We start from the raw sequence: 21,522 nt of genomic DNA on the forward strand, positions 1-21,522 counted from the left end.
GCTTTCCATCAAGCTCTGAACAATATGTACACAAGCACGTATAAGCATTTCTGGCCCCAACAGCTCAATTAAAAAGAAGTTACCAGGAGTTGTCATGTTAACTCATTGATTTTTTTCAGTTACTTGATCTTTTTGCTTTGGTCAATTAGAAGACCACTATATTCCCAGATACTCTTAAAAAAATTTGTAAGGACTATTATTTTCACAATGAAGCAAAGCAGATGAGCATACTTCGGTAATAAATGGTGATTTTTAGTTTTAATTTGCTTCAAGAAAGTAAGACTGTCATGTAATTGCCCACTACTATCAGTCTTAGCATCTTCCAGGATCAACCTCAGAACCATGACTGTAGGTGCCAACAGGTTAATCTGCCCCCAGCATGCAGCAAGGGTTTGCATCAATTAACAGTACTTGTCCTGCAATACAAAGGAAAGTGAGCAACTCCACTGAGTAACATCAAGCTGAAATTTGCTAAGCACTTCACACATTTTATTATCTGCATTTCTGACAAGAAAGTATATATAACAAGACCTTTTTTTTTTTTAGAATGAATATCTAAAGGTGTGCTTGGGCATTTAAATGTGCAGCATCACATGTAGTTCAATCAGAAATTCTTTGGTTTTATGGGCCTTGATGTGTCAGGTGTAAGGGTCATGGTCTAGAGCAGGTGGCCCCTACGGGGACAGAGATAATGTCAGTGACAGGACTGTTGAGTAACTGCACATTATCAAAACTCTGGTTGACACTGGTCATGCTCAACTGTAGAGAAGCCTGCAGTAGTGTTGCATCCCATCATTTTCACTAAGTATCAACATGAGCCCTGAGGAGGAGAGGGCTAATGGGGAAACGAGCATGGGAGGAGGGTGGCTGCTTGGAAATGTCCTTTTCCAGCCACACTTTCCAAACCATTTTTAAAGACTTGCCAAGTATCAAGGGTTTTGTCAGCAATAGGAATCCAGTTGCCTTAATTACACAGTTCCTACAGACAACAGAACCAACATAAAAAAAGGACAAAACAACTTGTCATCTTGGCCAAGTGCATATCTCCCACAACAAGCTTCAAACAAGAAATGGTCACGTTCTCATTTGCAGAGTCACAGGCAGAATCAGGTCTTCAATCATCCAAATTGTTTCCCTTACTTCACTACCTTCCTAATGGCAGAACCAGGCTAATTTGAACTATCTATCCCTGTCTTCACCCTAAAAAGTGTGTAGCTCAATTTCCTGCTTGAATCCTTGAGCCTTACAAATGAGTCACAAGTACAGAAGACATCTGAAAGTCACTCTTGGTGACCCTGAAAGGCCCAAATGCAGACCATGTATCAGTAGTAGACACCAAATTTAGAAGAAAAAGGTTTAGAACTAAAATCCCTTGTCTCTGGAACAAGATTGATTTTCTCCTAGCAAAAAAAGATTGTGAAGTTTTGGAAGGTGAGCAGAACTGCTTTATAATATGACAAATACACAAAACTTATACAACAAATATAATACAAAATTACAATCTCATGACTGACTCAGTAATCCAGTAATTTCTTTTTGGGTCCTCAACTTAAGACAACTTCTTCAGAGTCCAAACCCACAATCCATCAAAAGTTAGTCAGCCGTTTCTGTTTTTATTTTCCAAGTCAAGGAACCCAAAAATCAAACTGAACAGAGTGTACAATCCTTAAAGTTTGTACATTTCTGTCCTCAAAAGTTCTTCTCTACCTAAACCATCAAGTTAAATTTCAGAATCAGTAACTCTGAACAGCAAAATAAGTGCTCTTAAGAAATGGAACAAACATTTCTGTAGATATGATCAAGATCAACCAAAGCTCTTGCAGTTGTTTTTTTTAGTGAGTGTCCCTAGTTTCAGAGCAGAGAGGAGTTATGGAAAGCACAGCACAGCTAGATGAAACTACAGAAGTTTTGATAAGCTAAAGATAACATTTCTGATGAAAAATGCTAACTTCAGGTTCCTGAAATTTGCTATTATTTTTCTTCAAGGAAGTTTACTCAAATTTAAATTTTATAACTGAAAATTAAAGCCAAAAACTTGATAATTTTAAAGGAAAACAGCTTGCTTAAGAAATTACTTCATAAAAGCAATAGATGAGGCAAAGGCAAATAAATGTTCCTTTTAGCTACTTCAGTTTGAAAGCACGTATTTTTATATGCCAAAGACACACTGATACAGAAATACATTGATTTAATATTATTTCAGATGAACTCATGCTACAGTTTGTACAAATACAGTGAAAAGTTCCTGTATGACAATGTTGTTGTGGGTTTTTTGTTTGCTTGTTTTTTAAGACACTTTTGACACTCCAAACTCACACACATTGTGCCCACAATATCACATACATACAGTGCATGGATATTAACACAATAAAGCATATTTACATAATGGTCATGGAAAACTAACTAGTGTTTTGCAGAAAGCATGTTCACCCTCTTAACAAAATTACTAATATATCCATTTTCCCTGAAAAAGTGCTTGAAAATCTTAAACACAGAAAGTATTCTGCAACTGAGATGTACTAAATTCTTGAGGAACATGCAGCACACACAAGAACTATACTGGAAAAACCTGAAAAAAAATTCAAAGCAAATTTAAAGAATCTAAGTAAAATGAAATATGACAGACACAATCCTTAATTTTTCTTAAAAATTATCAGGTGGACACATTTTCAAGGTTATTTCATCCCTAAGCTACTCTGGTAACGCTAACAACCAAGCACAGCAATGGGTCACCCATTTAACCATGCTAGGGTAGCAGAATTACCCCTGGAGTTAACAAAACCTTTATTTTTTATTTATTTTTTAACCCTTGGGGTTTCTGTTCCCTGGATGGCTCTTGAACACGAGCTGGACAGGCTGTCACTACTTGCATTATTAGCTCTGATAAGCACACAGCTCTAGGTGGTATAGCTGCAGGCTAAGGTAACGGACTGTATACAGATGGACCCCCGTGCTCACGCAGAGCACTATTGAATGTGTAGGGGCTCCCCATAGGGACACATATGAACCTAGCGTGATCAAGTAAATTGTAAAGGCCCATACTTGTAGAACAGCTTTATTTCCTGTATTACCAATGCATTTACCACAATTTCCTAAAGACAAAATGAAAGAAAGGTGTATTAATTAACAGGAGCTGTTCAGACAAAATTAACATAAAGCAGAAAAACCCTACACTGAGAGCAAGTTACATGAGTAGCTATGCCACTTAGTGTAAACAGCACAATTTCATGCACATGTGTACACTCTGTGGCATGCAAACTGTACCGCAGGAGTTCGGATTACTTAATTACACAGCTTATATTCATAGCTTATAATTGTTTACAGCCTAAAAACCATAGCCTATTTACTCTGATTAACACCTATCCCTGTGTATTAACAAGACAAATCTACTCCAGGAACAATTTCACAATGGCTTTAAGAGATGATAAATTCTCCTGTTCACAAAACTGCTTAAGCTTCATTTCCCGTGGTTTGGTCTCTCTCCCTGTCCCATCCAGATTAAATGGTATACAACAAAATAGCTGAACTTATGCTACCACCTTTTTTTAAATAGGGATATCACTGTGGATTTTGCTTGTCTCTTTGATCATAAAAATTATATAAAAAATATTCAGTTTACACCTCTAACGTCCCCACAATTTGATCAAAGCTGGCTTACAGGTGACAGAGGAATGAGGGGGAGACAGATGCATCCACAAACCTCATTCTCCTAAAGATACACAACTGAACTCTATTCAGGAGAAAGAATTAAAAAAATATAGTTCTGCCTAACATCACAGAAAGAAAAAAAACGATAGCATTTTGCTTTAAAATTTATGGAGGCAAACACATGGAGAAGCTATAACATAATGGTCCACAACTCACAGCTCAAGACTCTCCAATATTGGTTGCTGCTACAGAAAACTAAGATGCTGAAACCAAAGTCCTCATCTTACACAGAGAAAGTTCAGAGGAGAAAAAAAACACACACACACTCCCTTTGGTTTACCCTCAAACAAGAGTATACAAATAGCATGCTCTCAAAATACTTTTAACTGACATTGTCTTTCCATGACCCACATTACTGTAATTGCTTTTCCTCTTCATTGTTTTTTCCCCTAACAGGTACAGAGTTCAAAGTAAAAATGATTCAACAATCATTCAAATGAAAAAAAATGTGTATTAACTCCTTCTGGCAGCACTGGAAGTTACCTGTCATGTGATGCCACTTTACTTCGGCAGATATTCCCAACTCTCTTCCCACTTACTCATCTCAAGTTTATTGTAACACTATTTTTTTATGTCTTTTGGAGAACCCCTAAAAGCAGCTGCTGGAAAAATACAGTGGTCCACTTTAACTAGACTTGACTCTAAACCTAGTGATAATGTCTAGAAGCCATCTCTGAAGTTTCTTAGGTAACAGTGAAATACAAAAAGCCACATACCATCGGGGAAACAATTGTTCTTCCTGCCATGGTAAAAGTCACTCAAATAATACACGCCAAAACATTATGGCAACAAACTAAAATGCATACCTTTGTCAGTGAATACTATTGGAAGATGCGTAGAAGATACTGCTGAAGACTTGAAGAAGCAAGTATTAGAACAAGTTACACAGTGTGGGAGGTTTGCTATACAGTTGGAGGAAAGTACAGACGTTTTGAACTTCTCTCAGCTTATGGTATTTGCATTTCAATAATGAAATGCATGAAGAACTTTTTTTTTTTGTGAGCCACTCAAGGAAAGATGTACTGGAGAAAATATATTCTCAAAAAGAAATGGCTTCTTTAATGAAAACAATGTTTTATGGAAAAACTGGGCAAGTGTAACCACTGATGGAGCAGCTACTTTGACTGGAATAAAAAAGGGATTCCAGGGTAAGGCTACAGACATAGCACCGCATGTGAAACTCCTTCACTGCATCACTCATAGGCAAGCTATTGCAGCAAAGAAGTTGGAGCCAGGAGTGCACAAAGTACTACAGGATGACATCAGTGTGGTTAACTTTATAAAAACAAGCCCTTCAAACAGTAGCATCTTTACCAGACTTTGTAAAGAGATGGGGTGTGACCATGAAAATCTCTTGCACCATGCAGAGGTTTGCTGGGTATCTTGTGGCAAAGTGCTTAAAAGAGTTGTCAAACTTTACACATTTTTCTTTTACAAAAAGAGAAGTGTTCCACATTTGCTGACCTTTTTGGTGATGGCAGGTGGCTGTGAGTAGTCTGCTACCTAGCAGGTGTTTCCAAAAAATAAACACACTTAATGTGCCCCTTAGAGGTGAAGGTGATGTTTTAACAATGAGTGAGAAAGTAACTGCTTTTCAAAAGAAACTTGTACTATGGAGAGAGCATATTGAAAACAGATGTTTGGATGTGTTCCCCTCTTTATGTGATTTTTTTTTTTTTTTGCTTTGGTTTTGGTTTTGTTGCTGAACACAATGCAAGTGTTTCACCTATAAAAACCTCTCATATCTGTACACTTTAAAAGGACAGAAACAGAATTTTCTAACCTGTTTAAAAACCTTCCAAATGAGAGTTTCAGTGGTTTTTGAACCTATTTGTTAAAAATATAAACATGCAACACCTTCTGATTAGTTTGGAAGAGCAACTGATTGGCATCAGGGAAGATGATCATTTACTAGCCCAATTTCAAGCAAAACCTTTGCAGAACTTGTGGATGGGATTGAAAAATGAGTATCATGATTTAGTAAGTGCAGGCAACAATGCACCTCTTCCACTGGGATCTGTGTATCTTTGTGAGGCATCTTTTTCAGCTATGACACCCATTAAAACAACTACTGAAATAAACTGAACTTAGAACCAGACCTTCAAATTGCTGTATCACAAAGTGTTAAACAAAGATTTAAAAAATAATGAAGCATATTCAATCATATAGCTCTCAATAAATATATTGTTACTAATAGTAATATTTTAAGAGCAGAAAGGGGTTTGTACCATTGATAAATAACACAAAAATTATTTTAAAGTACTGTTTATTCCATCTTTATCTCATCCTTTTTTAATTTCCATTTTTTTGTTTTACAATATACATAATATACTAGTAGAATGGTACATGTATATCATTTATAAATAAATATACATATAATGGGATTGCATTCTCAGAAAATGTTACTGATGGAGTGCATGAACAAAAAAGTTTAGAGAGTACAGATCTAGATAACAAGAGGCAAGTGCCCTCTACTGAAAGCATGCCACTTGTATAGAATAATTCTGTGGCCTAAATTTTTTTCCATTCTCATATCCCTCTTATAGCAACATTCTCAGCTAACCTGTGCATAAGTAGCTCTATCCTTCTGGTACTTCAAAAAGCTCCAGATTTCTGCGAGGAATATATGAACGGCTGGGTGTCAGAAGTGGTGATACCCAACTTTAAAGAGTTATTGCCCAGTACTCTTCAAAAGAAAATTAAAACATGCAAAAGCGGGCCATACCACCCTATTTCAACATGTGCATGTATCATTAAAATATTGGGCCAGGGAAAAGATGCAGTTAATTGAGAATATCTAAATAAATTTAATGTAATGAGGGAGACTCTAACTGAAGGCTCACATGAAAATTTCATTTATGTAAGTATCAAATATTATGTACAGGAATACAGTAACTCTTGTGTTGCTCTGTCATCACATAATCTAGACCAAGATGTGGAAAGTTTTATATTAATCATACTGAATTCCACAGCCCTCAAGAACAAGTCATTTTGGAAAAAAATCCACATCACCAACCAGCCAAAGCCAACACAGAAGATTTATATGCTTTACTACTGGTTTCACAGTGAAGAGATAAGATGCAGATCATACATATTCATTCTCTGACTACTTGACTTCAAAACCAAGGATTATATTCAGGGCACAAAAGTGAATACATCTGATCTCTCAATGAATATTTGACTCTTACCTTGCACTTTATCTGAACACAGCTCCTTGGCTCGATCCCTCATTATTTGTGGAATCAAAATATCTTTTTCTACATGTCTCAGCTTAGAACTTTCTGCAAGAGTGATAAAAACAAAAAATAGGGAAAAAAATTTTTTTTTATCTCTACATCAGAGAAAGTCCATCTACAGAAATAACACAGCATTGTTTATATAAGATATACTAGTATACTAGAACTGTCACAAACTAGCAACATAAAGTACCATGGAAGGACCAGACAGATCAAAAGGCAGGAAAGTCCAGGATTTAAAATTGCTCAGATACAAATGTGAGCATTATCCTGAATATTTCTGTTCTGCTCAATGTGCACAATGAACCAAAAATTATGAAGAAAATTCTGGCAGCACATTCTAATTTCTGCCTTACTAAACAGAAGGTCTGCATACAGACTGCACAAATGTTGAGAATTACTTTTATTTCAGGATACTAGTATTTTTCTATGTACATTATCTCTACAAACTAGCTTTTTTACTCACTGTCATAAAGCTGAGAAATACAGCACATATTAGAGCACAACCTTAAATTTGTATTGTTACATGGCAGACTTCAGTTCTTTAAAGCAAGAAACCTCTTAAATGGAGGATCTAGGAGTTTTTCGTTGAGAAATTCAACTTAACAAGAACAAATGCTGCTGCCTGAACTCTGTGCTTAAAAGTATACTTGCAGTTTGCTTTCAGTTGTCTCAGAACACAATTCAGTACTCTTGAGTACAGCTAGTGGTTTTGAATAGTTAAACAACACAGACCATTTTGAAAAAAAGTGCATTTTCAAATCCACTTTTTTCAAAACAAAGGGATGAGAATTTACCAAGCACAGCTTTTTACTTCTTAGCTTCTGAGTTAAAAACCCTTTAAAGGATATTTGTTCAGAACATTGTATAGTCCAACACAGTTTTACCAAATACCTGGTTTTCCTCCTTTGATGTTGATATTACACTTCAGAATAGCATCAGCTGTGGTGCTCACATTATGAAAACTCTACTGTCAGATACATTGTTATTTTGAGTGACAATCAATTCATTTAAAAATTGCTTATAAAAAAATTTAGATGAAATTAATTAGAAGTGTGATGTATTGAAATTAAGGAAAGAAGCAGAATTTAAATTACCTACTGCTTTCAAACACCACCTATTTTTCAGAGCATCTGCATCTACTTCTAGATCAAAAGGCAACAGAGACTAACATTTCTCTAGCCATTTCTAAATCATGTTTTAAAGTTTACTAATGCTATGAGGTTACATTATGAGGTTACACAGTATTGAATCTATGATATTACTAGGGGAATCAGGTAATGAAACAGAGGATTACAATGAGCAATATACAGAATCTGAACTAAAGACTTATTTTTCTCTTCAAAAATTTCTTACTTGGAATTTCTACAGTGAAAGAAAGAAAACAAAGCATCTGCTGTAAATACAGCAAAAATGCCAAACAAATAGCTCATGACTTAGATTTGCTTCAATGCTCCAATTTTCATGACTGAGATAAAGTAATTACAATTAAATATCCTTCATTTTAACTGTCTGCAGAATATCAGTACAATTACTCTACCGAGCATTTATTATGTCATAGACAACACAAAGCTGTCATAAAATTTTACACATTTTTTAAAAAGCAAGATACATCAGTTCAGCTGAATGACCTGGCAGGGACAGCACCACCAAGCTGCGTACCTCAGCTCTACTTTGAACAGCTTCAGTCAAAGCAAGCCAGCAGTACTGCAGTCCTGCCTCTCCCAATCCCTGTGATGCTCTGCCCACACAGATGTGCTCTGCAGCCCTGTGGTGAACTGAAAGGGGAAGTTAATTTGGTCTAAAGGTAAATAAATTTCTTGTCAGGCAATTCTTCAGCCAGACAAATTCTCCAATCCAGTTCACCATAGAACAGCATGAAAGCACCAGGAAAGGGAACTGTGTAAGACTAGGAACATGCAACTGTCATGAGCACCACTGGCTCAAACTATAGCCTAAGCTTTTTGTTGGCATTTCTGCCTCCCCCCCCCCCCGCCTTTTTTTTTTTTTTTTTTTTTTTAAATTAGTTATACTGGTGGTGCTTCAAGTAGGCAGAAACTAAGCTGATCTGTGAGTGTGGATACAGGTAAACAAGTGGATTGCTAGCTGCCACCAAAAGGCAAGTTTTGACAGTCCCCCATTGCCCTCACCCAACCCTATCACATGAGCACTATTATGCACTTAACAACACAGTAAGCGACCAGTTCAACACAGAAAATTAACTGAAATATATGTAAAAAAGCGCTTCTCAACTGATTTACAGTTTGGGGTACAACTATCAGAGTTCTAATAATTACTTTATTTAACTTTTATACATCAGTATCTATTCCACCATACATGGAAATGTAGCGGATAGCACAGAAGTCTTAAGGGCCCGCGAAGTGCAACTGGGCTTCCCCCACTGGCAGCAGTGGCTAGAGGCAACCACAGTTCCTCCAACAACAAAGCACAGGGGTCCAACGCAAGGATCAGCCACCCACTACTGACAAAGAAGAGAAGCAGATAGGAATGCAACTGAAGGCTAGAAAGGAAACAGGACAAGAAAAGGCCTCCCTGTCAGCCTGGAACAGTCAAGGATTTTGGGTTTTATCTGAGCACAAGCACCCAATTTTCTGCTTGATTATTCAAAAGGAAAGGGGCTTAACTCTGACAGCAAGAAGTAGCTGGACCGGTGTTAACACAAGCTCAACCAGAACCATGACAACAGAGCTGTGCTCCAGGCAAACTCCCTCTGTTTAGTCCCCTGTTGTCAAACCTGCAGAGGCTAAAAACGCAGTAAGGAGAGGGCACATCAGGACACAGGGAAGTGTCCAGTACAAAGAATCAGAAGAGACCTACAACAGTAATTCAAAGGTAATTATTCAACAGTATAAAGGAAACAAAGACCACTTATAATCTCATCTACAGTTTTTAAAATTAAGTTTGTTGGTAAGTATCAGGTTTTAAACCATGAAAAGCGCAAGCAATTCAAATCATCATATAAACTCTAGGAGGTAGTTTTAGGCATCTGGGTGCCACCATCTCCCCAAATAGCTCAAATTCAGAAGTTCAGTTTGGGCCGTACCGCAACTCATGAGTTTCAGGTGTAACGTCTTAAGTATTTTAATACTCTTCCTCGATTCTAAACTGCCCGTTGCATCATGATTACAGTGATTTTCCTTCAAGGACCTTAAAACACTGTACTGAAGTTGGTATCTCTAACATTTATACAAAATATTAAGGAAAAATAAGGCACAAATACTAACAATACTGAATACCAGCTAGAAATATATGTTTACGTGCAGAGTAACTGAATTTCTGATATAAGCACTTGCAAGGAGATCATCACCAAACCAACCCAATCGGCTCTGCAGTAACATATATGGCAAGACCTTTCAAAGAAACAACACCCCAGAAGAAAGACTTCATCAAAAAACATGAGACAGCCATGATGTGAAACCATCCATTCCTTTTTTCAACTATATTACAGTTTCTAGAATAAGTACTTTTCTTCCCCTTTTGAAAGTTCACTATTCTGCACTAAGAAAGGTAATTCCTACTCTAATACCAGGTTTGCTGCAGACTAGTCCCTACAGAAGAATCTGCATTACAACAGACCTACTACTGGTTTATTTTATCTTCAAAACATCAGTAAAATTATTCCCAGACAAGTAAGAAATACATTTTCCTACAGTCTGCCTTCTGCATTTGAAAGTTGGTACTTCTGGTTCCCACCCGCATGCTCCACACACTTTGCCTGGTCTTTTGGGTAGATTGAGATGATCATGGCCTTTGGCCACAAAGTGAACCAACAAGAACACACTTTCTCTCAGCTTGCAGAGGGCCAAACAAACATTAGCAGCAGCTTTTCCTTTTCCTTTTCCTCCTGTCAGCCAAAACTCGGGCATGTTTGCTAGAGTAACTTAATATTCTGACATTCTACCTTTACTTTACATTCTGTTGAAACTTCCTAGTACCATCAAACATTACAAGGGACATATGGATGAACATGAGCTAATTGAGTAAAGGCTACAAAAGGCAGACTAAATACAATTAACAGTAAAACCTAAGTATTTTGTAAGAGTATATACAGAAGTTAAGCCAGAATTAAAACCAAATACAGGCTTGCAGGTGTTACAGCATCTAAATCACTAGCTCCTTGAAAATGTGATTATGGTTACAGCCAAGGAATGTGTGGTGAAACTACTGAATGTTTCCTAAAGACAGAGATCAACACATTTCAGAATGCTGCCACTCCTTGTGGGGATGAAGAATAGAGGAGAGGATAAAGAATGGGTAGAGAGGTTATAAGCTTGCAGTTGCCAGAAAAAAAGACAGAAGGGGAGAAAACTACAGAAAAGGGAATACCTCTGGGAAAGTGAAATTGTTTTCCATACCACCTCAGCCCAGTGTAAGAATTAAAGGAAGAAGAAGAAGAGACAGATTACTAAATTGGGAGATACCCCTATTCAGCAAAACACTAAGAACACATTTAAGACTTTTTTTTTTTTAACAAATAAAATCTGCGGGTTTTGGCAATTCTCAATGCTTAAATTGTTCTCTGGTTGCATAAAATATGTAGGGCACAAGACTACAATTGTAATAGCTTTCTGTGGTTCATCAAAACCCTCAGCTGCAAAAGCTATTTATTGCCATGGAAGGCCAAGGACCACAGCCATTCGGTTTAACCGTTTTCATTATTTTTCTAAAAATGACCAAAAAAAAAAAAAATCAGTAAATAAATGCATCAATAGGAACAAAAGCATCACAACCACTAGAACAGCACAGAATACACATCAAATCCAGTCCGTATGGAGGCTGGGAAAACAGATGACAAATACTCTCCTGGCCTCCTTGCCTCTGACCACAGGTTCCAGGAAGGCCTTGAGAAAAAAGGAAGCACGGTGTAGACCTGTGCTGTAGGCAGCAGACCTCTAAGAGGACAAGAAGAGAATGAAATACAAAGCTGCTGTACCCTAATAATGAAAGCAACTGTAGCAGCTTGTCATATTAATTAGAAGACTGTCACAAAAAGGGGATACCAAGACAAAAGCTTTCCTAGAAGAGTGTACTGAGAAAAGTCCTGTCATCTCCCCTCTTCATTCAACACAGCTGGTAAACGACTTAGCCTTTTGTCACTATGTCCTGCTGGTAGTTTACAGCTCTGTTTTTATCTCTCTCATGACTTCAGGTAGCAGGGACACAGATTACTCAGGGAAGTTGAGAAAAAGTTGAAAACTTGTCTACCCAGATATTTACAGAAGCCTCATACCTTCTGCATCCAAGAGGAAGCGAGTCAAGTGATTCCAGTAAGAGTTTTTGAAATGTCAATTTCTCATTATACAACCTTTAATTTGGATTTTCTTGGTCCAGTTTATCTATGCACATTTTTAAAAAATAGCTCAAAGTAGTACTTTAAATATTATAGCTATTTCAGTAAGAACCACAGTACATACAAAGAACAGAGACAGTTTTACTAAGTTCTTAACATTTTCATTAGCAACTGTTATACCACATGTTCTTCTTGAAGTCCCAGTTACATCAACTTTTAGACATCAGTTTTGTTATTTACTAGCAAAAATACTGTACAAAGTTCAGTAAAGGTTCAAGACTCCAAGTTAAAAGTATAACACTATTCAAAATATAAACATTTTAAAACAATCACTTTCATTATTTTGAGGCCTTGGTTCAGAAATGTGGAGCCATAAATGGGACTTTTTTTTTTTTTTTTAAATACACCTTACTATCTTTTTCCTATGAGCTGCCACCAAAGATAAGCAGTTGTCAGTGAACAGATTTCTAAGATGCCTTTCTTTTTTAAGAAACAGAACTTGAAAAAGTATTAATGAAAACTTCAGTGCAGAAATAATAGAGTTATTACAGTGAAGGGGAAGAAAAACAAGAAGATACATGCAGAATTCCCATTCTTTAACTTACACCACATTTAAAGAAAATCTCCACTCCAAATAAGTGTAACACAGATCTTTTTCCTGGAAGGGAAGGTCTTGCTGTCATCTGTGATGAGTTTACTAAACAAGAGTTTGCCAGCCAATCTCTCATTTTTTTCCATATGCGGACCTATAGTATAAACAACACTTAAGACGGGCTGCAGAATGAATAACAAGTTTATAGCTAAGTTATGTAGGTGCATTAATTTTGGGGATACAGCTATTTTTTGTATCACTTGGTAAAAATTATTTCTCTGCTGTAAATATTCCATTTCATCCTGAAGATTTGTTTTAAAACACTTGCCTATGAGCTTATTATAAAACTACACTGAAAAAGTACACTTTTATTAATAACAGAAGTAGCAGCACAGTGTTAATTGTGTGTTTATTGGCAAACATTCCTTTCATCAATCAGACTGTTGGCTCTAGAGGTTAAATTTTTTCAAAAACCATTTCAGATTTATTTTAGTGTACTTGTAACACTGTTTTGAATAGGCAAAGATAATTATAGCTTACTACTCCTCCAGGAAAAGAATGCATTCAACTCAAAATTTTCACCTCCTTTACCCTGCCTAGCTTATCCAATTTGTATTAAATAAAAGTTACCAATCTTATGTTAATTCATGCGAAATCATTTGTGCGTATCTGCATCATAAAAACAGTTATCAAAAAAGTCTGTATCGTTGAATATATTATCAACTACTTAAAACCTCTATTCAAAAACACTAAGTCACACATTGGAACAAATTAATTTAGAGATAGACCCATTAAACTCATTGGAGGAAAAAAAATGTTCCTAAAATCTAAGTTTTTTCCTACAATTTTTATTTTATATATCAATGTAATTAATACTTTTAAGTACCCAGTCCAGTAGACTGTGAGGGGGCTCCTGTGCCCTTACTGCCAAGAGGTTCATGGGGTCAAAGTGACAAATAATTTCAGCATACGGCTTTGTAACCTCAGTCCCACAAAAACCACTCAGGATCCTGTTAAAGGCAATGGATTTTATCAGTCAAAAACATCCAGTGTGAACTGACTGATGATGGACCAGGACCAAACACCTTTATGCACACGTGAAATGCTACTGAGTTTGGTAATTTCATTTGCACATAGGTGTTTACATACGAACTAGAGTCTTAAGTACTTTGCTCTCTACTAAGGTTTTGAAGTATAGAAGGACAACATGAAGTGACAGAAGTGTTATAATCCAAGTTAAACAACATACGTGTTACCTTGAAACCCTGATTTAAAAGCAAAAGAAGCTGATCAGTGCAGCTTCTCTACATAGCAACCATTTTTTCTTCTTTAAATGTATATGAATAACTTTATTTGTATTTAAAAAGTTACAGACTTAGAGATCTATCTAATACTGTCATCATTTTAAATTAAGATGGAGTACAGGGATGACAACACCAGGGAAAATTTCCAAAGCTTTAACTTCTCACCATTCTATCATCACCTCAAAGTCAATTTTCACCTTTTTCACTGGCTGAATTTGTTATCTTACATTTTGCTTTGGGGCTCATGTTCTTGCAATATGGCAGTATTGGATTACGAGAATACTGACAAGCCTGTTTGCTAAAAATGAACAATGGCTGTATTAGAGCAAGTCTGTAATATCTAGAAAGAAAAGGAAAAGCAGACCTGACAAAGCACACTCATTTGTTAATTACATGTGGATTGCAAATGCTCATACATCTAGTAAGTAATAACTAAAGCCAAGCCTGAAGTTGCTTGTGAAGATTTTTGACACAAGGAGATTTTTTTTTTACACTCTTGATCACACAGCAAAGCCAGTTCCTGAAAATTAATTACAGATCAGGGCTTAATATTTACTACTGAAAATAATGCATGTTCATTAACACCTAGCCTGAACTACTGTTCGACAGACCTGCCAGTAGAGTGCAAGCTACCTGTAAGGGGAACACCCCACCCCACCTCAAATCCCTTCTGACAACTGTGGAATGCAAAGTTTTGAGCAAAATGCACAAAACACAGTCAGTAACAACTAGGGCTGTGGACTGGCCAAGGACTAAAATAGCAGACAGCCTTAATTCCGCCATTGTAAAGTTTCTCAATGCTTCACTTAGTAGCTCATGTAAAATCCTCAACACAACTTTCTGTCACTTAAACAAAGACGCCATGCAGCAACATTTCAGCAACCAAATAAACATTCTGGGTTTTTTTCTGGTATGGCAAAAATACAGAAACAGCACAGATACAATTGGATTCCTATACATCGGGTTCCACACTTTTGAAGCAAAACCCAAACTTCTGAGCACCTATCTGAAACCGGTCCCAAGTGTACAATCCCTATTTCCTCTATGCCCTTTCTAACTAACAGCGGATGTTGTCCAAGAATTTATTGCTTGCTTCCACCTGGAGTAAGAAACAGAGAAAGGTCCTGCAAAAATCACTAACTACCTGAAGTATATAAACCAAACAGACCACATAAAATAGAGCTAAGCAGTGACCTCAAGAACTGTGCAATAATTTGCATCAGAAACAAGAGATGAGTAACAGGTAAAAAACTACATAGAAAGAAGTACCCGGCATCTGGATGAAGAAGGGATGCAGGAAAATCTAACAACCAGTGAAACGCCCGATTTATTACAAGAGGAGATGCTAACCATCTACGATTTCCCACCATGCTCCATAACACTAATTGGTGGCTACAGCACTACATACTCCTTTTTACTGATTTTCAGAATTGTGTGATAACGCGTAAAGAAAAACCATGTAAATCACAAATAAGTTTCATTTTAAAAAAAGATCTGATCAAACTCCTTGAGAGCTTGAATATTTAGCTCTTTAACCACTCCTTTCAAGATAAAATTTACACCTTTCATTCCAAATAATGAACACCACAAACAAATTAAGAGCAAGGCTTTTGAGTAACAGGACCAAATACCTTTCTTCCTGCCTTTTTCTTTTTTTTTAACTGGAAATAAGGATTAAGAGACAAGAAAAAACAATGCCTACCTTTGATTTCTGTAGCTATGTATTTAATGAACAATCAGTACGAAGATCTTAGAAACTAACATCGTGGATATGACCAAAACACACAAGTGTTTTCAGAATTTGCAGAGCGTGAGGTGTTCTAACATGAAGAGAAGGCTGAAAGCCTTTTGGTTACATTAACACAAGGACTGCAGATGTTATTCTGGATTTTAAACTCTAAAGAATCCTTTCAAACCGCTCAGTCTTATAAAACTCAATGGAATGTCCCAGTACATCTTTCATTTTTTAGTTCTTTTCCCAGAACAGTTCTTTAAAATGTGGTGTCAAACAACTTCAGGAAATCACAATTATCTTCTCCCTTCAAGTTCCCAATACAGGTCAAAGACACTAGCAATATCGAAAAGGTCATTCTCATTCAACTCCCTTCTTGACGGTGGCAACTTATGTTCTTCATTGCAAATATTATCTAAAAGAAGTTTAATTAAAAGCTGAAACTCTTCTTCTTTTACTTAGATATTTTTGCCCTTTAAATTCAACACTGCTTTATCTCCTATTATTTTTTCCTTTCTATCTTTTGAAGCTATAATTTCATTCCTTTCACTATGTTCCTCTAGCTCTGTCTTACTGCCCATGCCACTCTGAAACAAGTCACAGTTCTGCAAGCCTGATTCTCTCATTCTATATATATACTGCTGCTGTATGTAACAGCCTAGATTTCCACATGACAGTAAGAGACATTTTAAGCAGTTTAGGAAAATTATGAAACCAGTCTTCAACACCTCTGTTTTTAACACCCCCAAAAATGTCCAGGATAGGTACCAAAACCTGTACTGTCTATCTAAGCTACTCTCAATAACCCTACTTTTCTCGTTACACATTTGTGAATCTTCGACTAGGGATCCAGACATCAGCATCTGAAAATGACAGCTATAACCAAATGCACATTAAAAAGAAAATGAGCTTTCTAATAACCCATGACCTCTTCTACTGAAAACAGCACCCTACAGAGTTCTGGAAGTGCTGCATGCAAAAATCAACTTCAATCCTGGGCTGCAGCACATTCATTCTGAAGAAGGATAAAATAAAATAGTGTAACATAAAATTTTGTCAAGGGATTTATCTACCAAATTGTTTACTGGATGCAATCACCTAATAACACAGCCACAGTTCCCTCCCAAACTGTGGCTGTTAAAAAACTCCTCCCATACAAATAATGACATAATTCACAGGTTCTACATTCTGAGCTTCAGAGGACTCCTTGATATTCACTCCCCACTGCCTGGCAAAGCCATGAGAATACTTGTGTCTTTTGTGACGACAAAGTAAAGCATCAGACACAGTAACAATTTAGTAAACTGTGATTCTCCCCGTTTTTTCTCGTATGCGAGCCAAGAGGCAGTTAACAATGATGACATTGAAAACTACTGCACTGGGGTATCTGAGTTAACACCTTACTGATATGAACAGGGCAGCTCACACCCCTCACAGCTATTGTTTGATTTTCTGGACAACCTCACTTAGACATTTCTGCTTTTAGTTCATGTTCTGAGGTTTTCAATATACCTGTAACAGCCAGGGACTTGATGGTAGGGGGGAAGGTAAGCAAAAGATACTGGATAAGAAGGTAGCAGATTTAGAGAGGCATCAGTAAGCAATGCCACTGCCCAGCACATGAATCTCAGTATTGGTGTCACATAGCATGTACCCGAAGTACACCTTCAGTAGTCCTACCACAGCTAACATACAACTGCAACGTGGATTAGGAGGGACATATAATGTCATTATAGACATAAATATGGAAGCAGAATGCTGATGAACCCCAGTGTTTGGAGCCATCCTTTTTGCTATACACTGCACACACAATAGCTTGAATTAAGCTAGTGTAATAACTAGACTTTTTCCAAAGGACAACTGGGAAGCAAAATTACGCTGAACAACCACCACTTGAAATGCAGCGATAAGTTTTATAACGTTTTCTTAATTTGATAACAGATCGATGCTTAGACAATACGATCAACAAAACCAGAACTTGGTTACTGCACAAATGCCTTGTTTGCAGGGCCTGGAGAGCCAGGCCCAGGACAGGTTTCCATCAGAAACCGAGAGCTTGGTCTTGGCCGGCACCCTTTGGCTTTTGAAGAAGTAGTCACAGGCAGCATGGACCGAGATGCAGAGTCACAACTGCTGCAGTTCACCACCAACTACAGGTGTCTCGACACCCGGCGTTAGCTGAGGCATACCAACACCTCGCTGGGTTCGCTCTGCCGGGGGGACTGGCCTTTTTACACCAACGTACCCAGCCGAAGGCACCCGCCTCAGGAACTGGGCGGAAGAGCGAATATTACGTGGGTGTACAGACACGGGCTTAAAATTCACTTCTAGGGATACGCGGCTATAACTGTTCGGACGAGATCTGGGCAGCACAGAGCCGAGAGCCATGTAACCTTGGCGTTTTGCCTTTACGGTTGTTACACAGCCAGGGAGGCTACAGCAGGCCGGGCGGCGGCGGCAAGGCCCCGCCAGGACCTCGACGCCCCGGAGCAGCCTGCGCCGCCGCTGAGGCGAGGCCGAGCGCCGCGCCTCGCCGCCGGAGGTCACGGTCACGGCCGCAGCGGGAAGGAGGGCGCGGCAGGGACAGCGCCGCCCGGAGGCCGCTGCGGAGGGCGGGGCAGCCCCGGCCCGCCGCGGCTGGCGGAGGGCGGACCGAGCCGCTTCCCAGCAGCCGCCAGCGGTGCAGCCCCGCCCGCTCTCCTCGCCGCCGCCTGCGAGGGCGCAGCGGAAAGCGACGGGGATTTCCCACAGGAAGCCCTGGCGAGGCGGGCGGCGGGCCGAAGCGGCGGCGGCGGGGGAAAGGGGCGCTCCGCCGCCTCCCCCCCCCTCCCCCTCGCTGCACGTGCCGACGGCCGCCCGGCCAGCGCGTGCGGCAACCGCCCCTACCTGCGGCGCCAGGGGGAGGCTCCATCTGCGGCTCCACGCGGCGGCGGCAGCTGCGCACACTGCGTAGCCCGCCCCTGCCGCGCAGGCGCGGCGCAGCCGAGCCCCACCCCCCTCTTCTCCGCAGCGGGCAGAGAGCGGGGGCAGACGCGGACAAGGCGAAGGGCGTTGAAAAGCAGGCGCGGGAAGGGGGAGGCAAGGCACATGCACATGCGCCAGCTGCGCGGCGGCGGCGGCGGCGGCGGCGGGGGGGGGGGGGGGTTGGATTCTGTGCGCATGCGCCCTGTGGCGGGGTGGGCGGTGGTGAGGTAGGGGCGGGAGGCTGAGCGCATGCGCTGTGTGGCGGGTTGGGCAGGTGGGCGGTGGTGGGTCGCTGGGGCGGAGCCGGCAGCCGCCGCCTTCCCGGTCTTGCGCGCCCTGCTCCTGCCGCCGGGGCAAGCTGCGGTGAACGGGGCTGAGGGATCGTGGGTGGGCTCTGTCTCTGGGAGTCACTTAGGGGTCCCCGCAGGTGCGGGTACAGAGAACATCAGCTTCCCCGGGAGCCGCGCGCAAACTTTCCGTGTGGGGGTAGCCCCTGACAGGACTGCAGGCCGGGTTGTCGCATCCTCTGGCCGAGGGAGCCCTTGGTGTGTCTGAGGCTTTCACAGCAACGGCTTGCAGTGGGAGAGAATTAACAATGGTGGCCATTTTTACCGATGAGTTGGTTTGTGCCCTTTAAAAAGGGCTTCCCAGTTTATGGGCAGGAGACCTTCTCTCCTCTCTCTGTATGTGTCTGGCACCATGTTCCTGTGACATGTAGTTCAGGTGACAGAGGAATCAGGAAATTTAGTGTCCCACCAGAAACTTGGGCAAAATACTACTATGGAAATTTAGGATGGTATGCTGGTCACCCTAGCAAAATGCAGCAGCTGGGTTACTCCACACAGCTTACGGGTTTTTTTTACCTCTGTTTGTGCAGTTCAGCACCAAGGGTTTCAAGTAGTTCCATTTGATATTGTGTGAATGTCCTGTCTTTTTTTTTTTTTTCAAGCATTGTATATGTAAGAGAAGGATCTTGCCATGTAAAAAATTGCATAATAAATGCTAACAATCAAAAGGTCAAACAGATGCTTTTAATATGCTATAGAGAAATAAATATGGACTACTGGCTGGCTCGTTATTGAAAAGATGCAGGTTTTAAGGCAAAATTTGAATAGCTGTGGTTGCTCATGAAAACCTTATAGAAATTAAGTCTATAGAAAGAATACAGAACACTTTTTTGGTTAGTATCACTAAAAGTTTGAGAGTGTTAAAAATGACTAATTTATCTGTGTGTCTTTTTGGTCTGCCTGTGTAAGTAAGCATTGAGACATATGTGAAGTATACTTTTAATGGCAAAGGAGTAATTCTGGTGGTATCTTTTATTTATGAGTCTGTAGTATATTTCACTGATCAGTCTTTCTTTAGTTATTAGTGCAATGAGGAAAGGCTGACCACTTCCAGCAACAAAGCATGGAATTAAAAAAATGGAAGAAATTGCCATACATTTAAAAACCTAAGAACATGATTCCCCAGAAACTAAGAGATGAAAAACAAGGAGACATAGCTGAAACTCAGGACTTATTTTTAACAAATACAGTCCAGAATTTTGAAATGGCTGTCGTGGTTTAACTCCAGCCAGCAACTAAGCACCACGCAGCCGCTCACTCACTTCCCCCATCCAGTGGGATGGGGGAGGAAATCGGGAAAAAAAAGGTAAAACTTCTGGGTTGAGATAAGAACGGTTTAATAGAGCAGAAAAGAAGAAACTATAATGGTAATGATAACACTAATAAAATGACAACAGTAGTAATAAAAGGATTGGAATGTACAAATGATGCACAGGGCAATAGCTCACCACCCGCCGACCGACACCCCGCCAGTCCCCGAGCAGCGATTCCCTGCCCCCACTTCCCAGTTCCTAAACTAGATGGGACGTCCCATGGTATGGAATACACCGTTGGCCAGTTTGGGTCAGGTGCCCTGGCTGTGTCCTGTGCCAACTTCTTGTGCCCTGGCTGGCCATGAGAAGCTGAAAAATCCTTGACTATAGTCTAAACAATACTGAGCACCAACTGAAAACATCAGTGTTATCAACATTCTTCGCATGCTGAACTCAAAACATAGCACTGTACCAGCTACTAGGAAGACAGTTAGCTCTATCCCAGCTGAAACCAGGACATGGCCTACCCTCTTTTCCCATCTTCAACATTTTAGATTGACAGGTGGTATGGAAAATCAGTCATTTTATGCAGTAGCCTCTTACACGAGGCTGCAGAAATTCTAAATGTAGCATTTCCTCTGTCATCCTGCATTGTTACTTCCTGTTCAGTGGAAAGGTGAGCTTTAAATGTTACATTCTCAGGGAAGTGGGAAGTCCAGGAGCCTTCCCCAAACACCAGATAGACCTTATGTGCTCTGGAAGATAACAATAAGCAGTCTACAAAAAAATCAGTAGGAGGAATTTTAATCGTAATTACCATGTTATTTATTCTTAAAATGCACATTCATTAAAGTAAAGGTATGAGTTTCAAGTCCACAGGTTTTTGCCAGATTTACATTATTTTCCCCATACGGAAATTCAGTCTCTTTATTTGAAAATGGATTGTTTCAGCTTGAGGCCACATTAAGAGCCAAGTACTTTGTGCTGATACGTTCACAGAAATTAGTAGAGCGTGATGTAGGCAAAATCTTCCACACGAATGCCTTTGGCCTTACTGATCTAGAGCATTTCTGTT

At 39.6% G+C, this 21,522-nt stretch overlaps 1 protein-coding gene across 2 annotated transcripts in view; it reads right to left on the reverse strand.

Annotated features, from left to right (window-relative positions):
* Positions 1 to 18,981, reverse strand: part of CMC1 (C-X9-C motif containing 1) — a 45,333-nt gene extending 26,352 nt beyond the window's left edge. The window contains exons 1-2 of one of the 2 annotated variants that reach the window (XM_049799294.1): positions 18,770 to 18,973; positions 6,897 to 6,989 (exon numbers count right to left, since the gene is read on the reverse strand). In XM_049799294.1, coding sequence (XP_049655251.1) covers positions 6,897 to 6,989; positions 18,770 to 18,794 — 118 coding nt within the window. In that variant the 5' untranslated portion in view covers positions 18,795 to 18,973. Of the gene's footprint in view, positions 1 to 6,896; positions 6,990 to 18,769 lie in introns of both variants that reach the window. The other variant, XM_049799295.1, reaches the window with a different exon arrangement.
* Between the last annotated feature and the right edge of the window lie 2,541 nt (positions 18,982 to 21,522).

Source organism: Accipiter gentilis, chromosome 4, assembly GCF_929443795.1.
Source record: "Accipiter gentilis chromosome 4, bAccGen1.1, whole genome shotgun sequence".
NCBI classification, from domain to species: Eukaryota; Metazoa; Chordata; class Aves; order Accipitriformes; family Accipitridae; genus Astur; species Astur gentilis.